Source organism: Gymnogyps californianus, chromosome 1 (assembly GCF_018139145.2).
Source record: "Gymnogyps californianus isolate 813 chromosome 1, ASM1813914v2, whole genome shotgun sequence".
Lineage (NCBI taxonomy): Eukaryota > Metazoa > Chordata > Aves > Accipitriformes > Cathartidae > Gymnogyps > Gymnogyps californianus.
Genome location: NC_059471.1, coordinates 119,547,683 through 119,560,039, shown reverse-complemented (window position 1 = coordinate 119,560,039; position 12,357 = coordinate 119,547,683). Strand labels below are relative to the sequence as shown.

The 12,357-nt window shown below is 36.5% G+C and overlaps 2 protein-coding genes across 6 annotated transcripts in view; one reads left to right on the top strand and one right to left on the bottom strand.

Moving 5' to 3' along the window:
- ARL13B (ADP ribosylation factor like GTPase 13B) overlaps positions 1 to 12,357 on the top strand; it is a 42,945-nt gene that overhangs the window by 4,171 nt on the left and 26,417 nt on the right. For all 5 annotated transcript variants that reach the window (XM_050914351.1, XM_050914342.1, XM_050914358.1 and 2 more), the window contains exon 3: positions 12 to 261. In XM_050914351.1, coding sequence (XP_050770308.1) covers positions 12 to 261 — 250 coding nt within the window. The remainder of the gene's footprint in view (positions 1 to 11; positions 262 to 12,357) is intronic.
- Positions 10,360 to 11,238, bottom strand: STX19 (syntaxin 19). Its single transcript, XM_050914372.1, has one exon. The coding sequence runs from the start codon at positions 11,236 to 11,238 to the stop codon at positions 10,360 to 10,362; it is 879 nt and encodes a 292-aa protein (XP_050770329.1).

Below are 12,357 nucleotides of genomic sequence, written 5' to 3'. Positions count from 1 at the left end.
AACTCTGACAGAGTCTCCTGAAGACGTGGCTCCAACAGTTGGATTTTCCAAGATTGACCTTAAACAAGGACGCTTTGAAGTCACCATCTTTGATTTAGGAGGTGGAAAACGAATTCGAAATATCTGGAGAAATTACTATGCTGAGTCCTACGGTGTAATATTTGTTGTAGATTCCAGTGACATTGCAAGAATGGAAGAAACAAAGCAAGCCATGACAGAAGTTTTAAACAGCCCTAAGATATCAGGAAAACCTGTGTTAGTGTAAGTAATGTTAATAAATGTTCTCCTAATAATCTGAAATTTTGTAAATTTTGACCTTCGATACAGCTTCTAAAGAAGTATTTATGTATAGTATAAACATAAGTATAAAGTACACTAATACTACTGTAATTTTAGCACTAAGCAATATTACAATTAGATTTACAGTATTTCTGAAGTATTTATTTATGCCAGTCTTAGTATCATACTAGTGAACAAAGCCTTGTCTATCTATCTTGTCTGTCTGTCTTTCTACATGGTGATATACTGAATCCATTCACTGCATCTGACATTAGATCTTATTTAGTCCTCAGGGACATTTATTTCTCTTCTCTCTCATTAGCAGTGGAAAAATAATAAAGTGGGGTTTTTTTTAACTCTTTAAAATTCTAATATTACTCAAAATGGTATGATAGGTTAAAGGCTTTGCAAGTTTGGCATGGCAACATGGTGTAAAAATATTGTTACTATTTAGGCCTACATCAATTACTTAAATTGTAAATGGTTGATTATATTGTGCAATACCAGTAATCTCTCAGCAGTAAATGTCTTGTTCACTTAACACATGGTGGTGCTGCTGATATATGATCAGCAAAATCTCATTAAGGAAGGCTTACTTTAATAGTATTTGGCCTGTGCTTTTGTTTCAGTGCATGTGTTTTAATTTAAAAAAAAAAAAAGTTAAAGTTTCAAAAGGTCTAGAGACATTCTTTCACATTTCATTTTCTGAAAAAAGATAGATTCATGAACTTCTCTGCTTAAAAACTAGATTTTGTAAAATATTGGAAATAACATATTTTATTAAATTCAGCCACACAAGGTATTTGAGGACAAATACCCTTTTGAAGTTACAAATAAACTATGAAAGTTTAAAATGGTTTATCAGGGTAATATCTTTATGTCTGGTGGGCATAAGACCTCCATAATGCAGTAATTACACAACATTTCTGTGATATCATAAAGAATCTGTAAAGCTAAGAGGAGAGGCCTCTTACTTTTAAGAAGTAGTGATGCTCTGGTGGCTTGAGGATGAAACTGGCTAATTGTTTTGATCAAGTGGAGTGTAGTTCAGCAAGCTAATAGTGTATATGTTGAAAAATAGATTAGATTTTAATTTCCATTGCTATGTGAATGTTATTACTACAGGGAAGGCAATAAAACCAACTTAATGCACCTAATTTAACTCAAATCTGTTCTGAAAATGCAACTGTGACAGTTGACAACCGTGCAGTGTTTCTGAATAAATACAACTTTAAGTTTTTTTTTCCATAGAAATCTCTGTGCCCTAATCCCATAATAGAGTTTATTTGGGTGGCTGGCTGTACCTGCAGAGAGCCCACTCACGTCTCTGGGACTTGATCCTGCTTTTCGATCCATGTCAGTAGCTAATCAGAAGGCAGAGTGTATTAACTGAGTCTTAATGGTGACTAAACTAAGTTTGTTGATGTTGCTGCCTTCTAATTGATTGAGCCTCAAACTGTTGAACAGAATTTGCTCTTGCAGTGTCCCAGTTCTGTGGAAGGATCCAGTAGTTCTTTGTTTTATGCTCCGTATACGAGACTGCATCTTGAGTTATGAATTCTTTCCGGTATTGTCTTTGTTTTCTGTTTGGTTTCTGTGTTCATGGCATAGCTATGCTACTCTTGGCATGTTCAAATCACATAAACCCTAGAATTAGTTCCAGTATTTAAAGCACGTCTTATATTGTAAAGCCTGCAAGTTGTGAAGCAGGAAGGCTTGGTCAGTAAGCACTGGTGTTTGTGGTGTGGAAATGAAGTGCTTAGCAAATGAGATTAAACTGGTCCCATGCACTTTCCCTTCCCTGAAGATGCCTTTGGTTGGAGATGCAAATCTCCATCACTTATACTTGCCGAATAAGAGTTCTGTGGCATAAACTTTTTTCCCGTATGTCCCTAAAACTGAAAAATGAAAATATGTCAAGAGCAGAATAAAGGAGACAGCAGATTTCCAAATTTGTGGTGAAAGTTAGCCTTTTTTAATATTTCCTGCTTCTAAGGATGTTCAGCTTTTGTTTTGTTTTTTAATAATGAGATACTTGGTATCCATGTAGCAATAAGTTCCCTAATATCTTACTAAGTTTCTAATTAGTGCATTTTAGTCTGTGCATGTATGTATGAAGGCCAGTATTTACTGAAAACAATACAGTGACCTCTGAGTATTAAATCCAGGAAAGCTGAAGTTTACTTTAAGTAATTCCCTTTTCTCCCATGTTCTTGCAGTGCAGAGCACAATCTATTTCTCTTTTCATAGAATACTGTTATAATTTCATGCTAGAAGACAGAGACTCCTTCTCTGTAATTTCCACACTCCACAAGTGTGTCTCTGGTCTGGACTACTGCTTTCCTCCAGCACTTGAAATAACAAGGAGAAGCAGAAAAACAGGTGTAATTTGTTTATTCTCTGCTGTCTGTAGGTGCACAGATTTCTCTACTATGTTATTTGTATGCTTAAATACAAAGCGCTTATTCATTAATGTTTTATTAATTACCAATTATCATCTTAAAAACTAATAAAAGAACCTAAACTCTAAAGGAATGAAAAGGAGTGAGCTATAACTTCAAAGTGTGTGTGTGTGTGCTGAAGAATGATGAAAGGGCTATTGGTGACTTGATCAGAATGAAACAATTAAAATGTTTATACTGGATATTCATGCTTCTTTTTAAGCATAAATTGAACCAATGTACCAAAATTTCAACAGTCGGCACTGAATTTTAGTCTAATGTTATTTACTCTAACTTGTGCTATATGCAGTATCTTGTACAATGAAGTATTTATAAGTATGCTGTAAGATTGGATGCGAGTCCATTCTGGATTTTGAAGGCAGCAGCAGAAGTTGCTGTATATGCAGTATCAGGTGTATCATTGTGTATACCTAGCATCTGCTTGTCTTTGAAATAACCTACTGGTTATGCCTTTTTTTTTTTCTTTTTTTCTGGTTTTTTTTTTTTTTTGTGTACTTCTGGTAGATAATCAAAAAGGCAGAATGACCTTTTTCTTTTTCATTTATGGGCTTTCATCTATCTGGACAAAACTAATTTTGCCATTTGGATCAGGGGAAAAAAATTTTCATGACTGGTAGCTAAGATGGACCTTTTGAAATAAACCATTACTCTTCAGACAATTGAATTCGTGTATTTGTAAAGGAACATTCCGGTTGTCAGGTTATCAATACCATATTTGTAGCTGTGCTCTGTAATATTTTCCTTATTAGTTAATAAAACGTGGAAAGGAGTGGTACTGGTATGGTAGCAATGGTAAGGAGGCAGAAATTTGCCTCTGGACAAGGGTTCTGGTCTGTCAGAGTTCTCTTCCTAATCTGCCTTTATACCATGGACTACCTCAGCATATATAAAAGAAAAACTTGGAACAGAAATTGCATTTCCTGTTAGGTAAATTAATGCTTACTAGAACTCTCATCCTGTTTTCCTTGTAGAGTTCCTGGTGTTCAGAACATTAGGATTTGGATTAAGAAGAGTGCTGTTGTAGAATGCTTTTAGAAAATTGGTTTTTCAATAATAATTCCAAGAGGAAATAAAATACAATTTGTATAACTGTACTAATGAATAAACACATTCCCTAATATACTCACCTTTTCTTACATGCTCTGACCTCTCTTACTAGTTCCTGAAGTCTTACCCTCTTTCTCCTTCTCTTCCCTTCCTCTGTTCAGCATTTCCTCTCCGGCTGAGTAAGCACATGCTATGTCTGGTTGTGGCGCAACAAGCGACGTACTTGGCTGTCTGTTGCCTTTGAGAATAGGTGAAGTGAACGAATGAAAATTAGTTTTGGTCTCTCTCTTCGACTCATATGAATTTGATATAGGTCAGCGGTACAGTTATTGTAGGAGCTAACTGTCCTTGCAAAAACAGTCTAAAAAAGTAGTGGGAAAAAAACTTTTTCTACTCAGGTAAGCAAATTTTCATGTGATGTAATGGGTAAAATATATGCTGAATCATGAAGTTCCTTTATCTAAATATATCTCCTTTTTATCTTTAAAGATTTAAAAAAGAAAATAACATATCCTAATTTAGATAACTGTATGTTTCTTCCCGTAAAAAGATAATGTTGTTTATAGCTATGGGGTCTGGTTCATTACAGTAAAACCATCTCTGATAGTAACATTTAAATAAAAGTATTGTCCAGTTGTTTGCTGGTACGTGGTAGCAGGTTTGTCCACTGCTCTATGTATTCGTTCAATGGTCTGTAGTTTCATTCAGTTTCAAGATGTTCTCATTTGCTGATGTGGATTTGGGAATTATTTAAAAAAAAACACAAAACAAACCAAAAAACATCAACAACAAAAAACCAAAAAAACCCCAAAACCCAAACCAAAACAAAAAAACCCCCAACCAAAACCAACAAAAAAACCCAACAACCAAAAAAAAACCTGAAAAAAACCACCCCCCTCAAAAAAAACCCAAACCAAAAAAGAACACATAGAAGAACCCCCAAGAATAGCAATAAACTTCAACAGCAATAAACTTAATGGTCACCAGGAAAGGCTTGGGAGTCTTTGACACACAGTCCTTAATGAAAGTAGACAAATTAAACATTTTTTTTTTCCCATTTTGAATAGCACAGTAATTGCATGGTTTGTCACACTGAGAGATTTAGTCATTCACTCCCTCCCCCTCCCCCCTTTTTTTGTTGTTCTTTGAGTACTGTCACCACAGTGAGCCATACTGTGTATATGGTAGCTGATTCACTTACTCCTTCTTGGAGGGAAACAGTTGCGTGTACTCCCTCTTCCTGAGAGGACATGTCTGTGTAACACTGTAGTTTGGTCAGATAGTAAGGGTGTAGACCATACCAACTTCAGCTCCTACTAATCAGGACAGGTCTCCAACACTGCATCAGCAGGTCTTGCGCACTACATGCCCTCATGCTATGTCCCAAAACTTTAAGCATATGATATCAGCATGAACAATTCTTTCATGAGATGCATTGCATTGATCATTATTTTGGGTGTGTTGAATTAAAAATAAGATAATTTTATATATGTAAGTCCCAAGGCCAGAGGGATGTCACGTGCAGCCCACAAGAGATTGGGGTCAAGTGCTGTAGTGTAGATGTGACCAGTCTTCTCCAGAAGGGGATCTCCAAAAGCTCTTTGCTCCAAACAGCATAAATGGGTACCAGTCCACACCACTTTATCCAGGGGCCAGAGCTTGCTCTCTGGCATTGTCGACAAAGACAGTGTAGTTATAATTTATCACCCAGGTGAGCAACTAAGTTAATGTGTGTATTTGGAAGAAGCAAGGGAAGAGAGGTGGGAGAACAATTTTGGATATGTTGTCCAGCTAGGACTGTGATGTGTGCGGTGTAAGTGTTTTAATCATAATGTATAGGGAGGTGTGCAAATGAGGCCCTCAGTTCTTTCATTAAGTATGTGGAAAATAATATCCACAACAAATATTTTAAAATCTTTCCAGTAGAAGAGTAGTTCCTTGAAAAATGTGTGTGTTTTATTCTGGAAAAAGTATCTTCTTTTCTTAAAGTTAAAAATCTCGTTTTTTTTAAATGCTAACTTTTCCCGGTAAATATACTATTTCTGTTGTTTCTTTGAATAACAGAACATTTCCCCGGAATATTTTTCCTTTTTTTTTTTTTTTACATCTGCCAAAAGAAGCAACAGTCCTTTCTGAACAGCACTGGGAATTAAGGTCAATTTACGTCACTGCATGTCTTCTTAGATGTCTTTTGTTCATAATCAACTTTATACTGTGAGTAGTGCTAGCAAGATACTGCCATGAATTATCATGGGTAGGTGGGTCTCATTTCACAATGAAGAACAGGATCCATTACTAAAGAGTTTGAGATGCAATCTTCATTGCAGAGCAAAGTAGAGTTGGAGTCACTGGCCCACTCTTCCTTTTGCCATCTTTTCTTCCATCCCGATCAATTGTATTATGGTATGCCCTAATCCTATAGTACGCCTCTGCATGTGGCAGCTCTGCTTTTTGCCAGGTGTAAGAAGACACACTGCTGACAGAAGAAAAGTAAAAGGGAAGACAACTCTTGCTCCTCATCCTCCCTGATAAAGGAATGGATAGCAAGCCTGAGCACTGTTCAGGGAGAAGTGGAGGCCCAATAGCCTGGGAAGAGAACAGACTGAATTGTGCAATGTGGGAATAAGATTCGTACAAGACACTCTATATTACAGTAATATGGGAATACAGGAGTTCTGATATTGTTCAGCGTGATACTTGCTTCAAATTGAATTGGTACGGTGGCATCTTATTTTCTATCACTGCCCATGGAGGTATTACAGTATAATTTTAAGACGGTTTTCCTAAAGTGCTGATGGTATTGGCTGTTACTGACTCTTAGTACAAATTACTTGAAGATGTTAAACTTTGTATTTGGCATTTTTTTTACTGTTCAATGTTACTAAATCTGTATTTGCTTTGCTCATGTAGGGCTTGTTTAACACTCAAGTGCTTAAGTAGTTAATCAGTCTTATGTATGGGGAAACTGAGTTGTAGAAAGCAAGAGTTCTTGCAGTTCTTAGGTTCATGGGTCAATTTGTCTGTCAGTGTCCTCAGGACTTATATAGGTATGCAAGTTCAAATTTTCTTCTCTTAGAATTTTTTTTTGTCCTTCCTTTTATCAGAAAGGAACACTTAGACTTCATATTATGTAGGCAAATACTGTTTTTGTTTGGGGTTATTTTTGTGTTTGTTGGGTTTTTTGGTTTTTTTTTTTTTTTTTTTTTTTTTTTTTTTACTTTAACATGAAACACATGCAAGAGGAAATATAAGTCCATGTGCTATGGCTGATATTTTTATACCAGAGAGGTTGCTGGGCAGGTATTTTTTTTAGTAGAAAACTACTTTCTACCTGTTATTTTGGTGATGAGGGATTATAGCTATTAATATTTCACATTTCTTATTAGAACACTAGGAGCTCTGCTTTAATTTGTTTGCTCTTCTGCATAACTATGTAACTAAAAAAAACCACTGGAAAGTTATTTTAGTGATTACTGCGAAATTTCTGCTGTTAATCATTTTGAATGCTCAATATCAAATTCTCATGATGTCAATGTAAGTTGTAGTTAATACTGTTTACTTTCAGTTAATAGCACCTCGTATTAAGAAAAAGCTTTCCACAAGTCTTTTTGGTTTTCTCTCTTCTCAGTTCTTCTGCAGCGTGTTATGTATATTTCTGTTTTGCCATTTTCTGACCAATATACAGCTGAAAACTACTTGAATGAATTACTTGTGTATAGATAGGCAGCTGTCTTCCTGAGTATTAGTGAAACTCAAGTTTTCTTCCAGGTTTTAAAGTACAGCTCTTGTTTAACAAGACCATGTTTACTTGAAAGAAACATATCTGTTGTGTGAAGAGGAAGGGCTAACCCAGGAACACATTTCTCTCTCAGATAAGGATGCTTGTGTGAACACTCCTGCATGGGGGATGCTGTGTAAGCAGGTGGTGTTTGTTGTATTTTGGTTTTCTCTTCTGTCGATGCTGGCTGCAATAATCCTTCACAGAAGTACCATAACGCCTTTCTTTTTAAGGGCCCAGGAGAGAAGGAAAGGGCTCTCTGTTATGTACCTTTGTTTTTTCTGAAAGTAAAAACAGGAGAAGATGGGGTGGTGTTTCTGTGTAGTGCATATTTCTGTGTGTATTACATGCATTTATATACATACATACATATGTATATGAAAGAGCATGTTGGCCATAACAACCTTTTTCTCTGTATTGCTTATTGGCTAAGTTTCTACTCTGCCCTTGGAATGTAAAGGTAGCTTCCATACATGTAATAGTTAAGGGAGATTATTTAATGGAATAGTATCAGTGGTGTCATTATCTAATTCTATTTTTTGTCACTACTGTATAAATAATCTTTTTTACTTTAAGGTTCAGACCTCTGAGTGTACTTTGATAACAGTTAATTTCAGTTGCAATTTTAAGCTGCAATGGAAGGAATCCAACTATTTATAGATATTGCAATGTGAAAATAATTCAGTAGTGCCTTTTGATAGTAGATTGATTCCCCCCCCCACTAGATGCAATTAAAGACATCTAGCTCACTTAGCGTCTTGCAGAATTGCAGTGCAATTTGCTCTGACTTCTCTGACTGTATCCAGATATAGTGGTATTGATTGTGTCTTTGCACAGCATAAAGGAGTTCAAAAATACATTCTTGGTTTGGTGTTTGGTTTTAGTGTGGGTTTTTTTTTTTTTCTTTTTGGAAATAACTTTTTTTGTCTCGGTTCCATTGTTATTTTCTGTTAAATTGCATTAGATCACTACTTCTCATTCAGTTCCAAAAGGGATTGGGTACAGGGCAGAAACCAACCATTGGGGCTATGGAAAGCAAAAGCACTCTGCGTCTGCTTGCTTCTCTTCACTGCAGAAGTAACCGCTGCTGCTGCGAAATAAAGCAGTAGTATACTTCCTGTCTTGCTAATTCAGCTATTTCATAAAGAACATCTAAGGTATCTTCAGGGACAGGTTGAGTCAATGGCTCTGTTTTAGGTACTCAGAGGAGGTATTCTTATTTACTGCTCTAGGCATCTGTTTTGCATACCTACATGAGATGCTAGGCTTCTACGATTACCAGAATTTCATGGAAGCGTTTAGAGTTCTGGAAACCCTCAACTGGTTCCTCTGGCCACTCCTGTAGCAGTACAAATAAATGCATGTCCTATACTGTGTCTGGTTCTGGACTTCCCATTACAAGACCACCGTGAAGACAAATGTTGATTACACTATAGTGAGTCCACGCTGCTCGGGTATTGGAGCGTGTGACATATGAGGAGAGTCAGAGAGCTGCATTTGTTTGGATTTAAGATGAAGAAATTAAGAGAGAGATCTTCCTGCTGCCTACTAGGAAGGTGTGAAGATAACAGAACAAGGCTCTTCTCAGAGGCGTGGTGGTAGGATGAGAAGCGGTGGACAAGAGTTGCAACCAGGGAAATTCCTGTCTTGATTTGAGCAAGAGTTTGAGCAAGAGGTTGGTCTGAATGTCCCCCAGGAGTTCCTTCCAACCTAAATAATTCTTTGGTTCTAGATTATGTTTATTTTTATAAGGATGGAGTTCTATTTTTTTAATTATATTTTTTCCTTCATTTTTGTACTAGCGAAAGTGAGCTTGCAGAGGCAACTGCATATTTAGATAGGCTAGGCAGCAGTAAGAACGTGTCTTATCATTGTGTAATAAAGTACCATATTCCCCTATCCTTACCTGGTAGGGGTCTGCCTATGTAGTTGAATAATGTAAATATCTCTATGTTAGTTTATTAATGCTTGGCTTCTCAGCAGGCTGCTAACAAATGTCCCTGTAGGTTTGGTGGCATGGTCTTCTGCTGCTAGTGATCTTTTAATGTGTTCACAAAATATCAGCTCAACACCTATCTGTTAGAAATACAGCATGGTGTTATTAAAATAAATAAGCCAATGTCTGTTTTGTATTCCGTAAGACAGTCCACACTGTCCTACTATAACATGAGCGTTATTTCATAGTGTTAAGTAGGTAAGTAAGCCTGTAAGTAACTTTTCCTATAGAGGTAGTATTGAAACACTCCTGATAACTGTTTTCTGACTTCTTGTTTGCTTTAGGCATCACGTTCTGGATTGTTACTAACGATGTCTGCTTTATGTGTAGATTTTTTTTGTAGAATTTCAGATTCCTGGAAAAAAAACCTTAGAATTTGAACCAAGTAAATATGAGTGCTAAAAAACCACAAGGCAATTAAAAATACTAGTTATTATTTTGTAAAAGGTAACTAAACTGTTCTTATGAATCCTGTCTTTAAGATCAACAATATTTTCAATGCTTCCCAAAAGCACAGGAAGTTTGTTGCCGCATTGTTTTAGTTTGAGTGGAAGAACAAAAAAGTGTCACTTGTATCCTTTGATCCTTTCCCCTAGTTCACGTGTGTCTGTGAAAACCATAAAATTCTTTGCATTCTTCTAACTCTGTTTGGAAAAACAGATGCAGTTTTTCCTGAGAGCTCTGTGGAAGGGGAAGTGGGAAGAAAAAATGAAGGAATCGAGGGATCCTGAGACTGCTTTACAAGATCAGTTTACTAAATAGGAACCATTGGTATTTCAAACAGTTTATTTCTTTTGTCATTTGCAGCATGGACAACACCAGCAGCATACTGCTTTGCAAGGGTTTCGTTCTCGATACTTGACTGCAAGCCCAAATTTTTCTTTAGATACTTGAGTGTACTCTTGAGTGTTGTTCATACTGATTTCAATGTTGTTGATCATGTCCCCTTGCTCCTCCACCAGAACTGATATCTGGATAAAAAGTTCCTTTAAGTCTTTGATCTGGTTCTCCAGACTGACTAGTTCTTTGTGCCTCTGTTCAATCTCTGAAAGCTGAGCTTTGGTAATTTTGACTTCAGTGAGTAGATTTTCGTTGAAAATCTCCCATTTTCCTTGTTGGAGCATGTCATTGACTTCTTCCTCAGATACCTCTTTACCGGCTACTTCAAGCTGACGGACAATAAATCTTCTGCATTTCTCTTGCTTAGCAGTTATAGCATCGTTGTATGAGAGCATAGCATTTAGGTAGCGCTGGGATAAGAAAGTGTGCTGGGAAGCTAGAATTCTTACTGTGGCACGTGATGGCCCATGTTCATTTTCAGCTTTTTTCACTGTTTTTGACAGTTCATCCAAACATTTTCGTATGTGCTCTGCTTGAATTTTTATTTCTCTTGCTATGTTAGATTCCTTTTTAAGAACACTGAATCTTCTCATGGAAGATACTAGGCTTTTTTGTTGTTGACTGAACTTATGAACTTCCTCCACCAAATTATTAATTTCATTCTGAAGCTTCTGGATTTCATGCAAGTGCCTTTCGGTTATGGGCTCTTTTTCGTAAATAATAGCCTGCGGTTCAAACTCCTCCTGCTCTTCTTCTTGTACAGTTGCACCATTGTTTTCTCCAGCTATCTGTAGTTCCTTAGCTCTCAGTTTAAGCTCTTGGAGGCGGTCTCTCATGGTTTTTGTGTTCAGGTTTTTTTTCCCCTCTTGCAACACAGGGAGTTAACTCCAATATCTTTTTTTCTTGTTTCACTGTAATCAGAGTGTAACAACAATCAATGTTAGCAGTTATATGTATACATGAAAAGTAGTTTTGGAGTTAAGAGCTACTTCCCTCTGCACAAAAGGAAAGTAAAAGTAGCAATGAATTGGAAGTGGTAGGTATTCTGAACAAATGTACAAGGTAGGTGGTGTCAGTGCACTCCACCATTTAATCCAGTTTCCGTAGGACTTAATCATAATCTAAATCATGACCTATATATATAATCATAACCTAAGCATAACCCATATCTTCAGATGGGTACAGTTAACAGTCTTCCCTCAGCTTCTTCACTGTAGTGTTTTTTCCACATACAGTGATATGTAGCCCAAGCCCATTTTTGTGGTAGATTTGTGGTGTAGGGTCCAGAACTTTGAACAATGAGGAATGTGGCATGTGGAGAGGACTTTTATTTTGGAGAGGAAAAGAGGAATAACTCAAATTCTTATTTTATTATGATTCCTTATTTGATGGAAACTAATCAACTTCTCAGTCTTGTTGGAAATAGAAGTGAATCTGCTGCTCCACTTTTGGATACTCAGTAGGAAACACACACTTCAGCTTTTGAGGTTATGAGGTAGACTATCTAATGAATGAGTTCTGGCATGAATAAGCCTCTTTAGGCCTTTAGTTTAGCCACACTGAAAAAACCTTTCTCCATTTTCCTTGCCTTCCCTTGCCTGGGGGTTAAACTGATAGTAACTGAAGCAGTTAACTGTACATCAAAACAGAACAACAGAACTCTAATAACTTAAGAACTGTAATAATTTAGCATGAAAATACGTTTTTTTTTTTTAATGTCTGAGTTTTCATAGAAGTGGATCCATATCACTAATGTTGCAGCTTGAAGATATTCTAAGTCTTTTTTGGATTACTGTCATCTATTCTTACATTGTCATTTGCAGTCTCCATAAAATTTATGCAAATGTACTTTGTGCACCATAGTGGGATACAATTCTGTTTCTTATTTAATAGAAAGTGGATTTAGTTCTGTTTTCTACCCTAGCTGTTTTGCAAGCTTTACTGGAGATATAATT

Coding starts and splice junctions, on each gene's coding strand:
- STX19 (XM_050914372.1), bottom strand. CDS start 11,238: ATGAGAGACCGCCTCCAAGAGCTTAAACTGAGAGCTAAGGAACTACAG.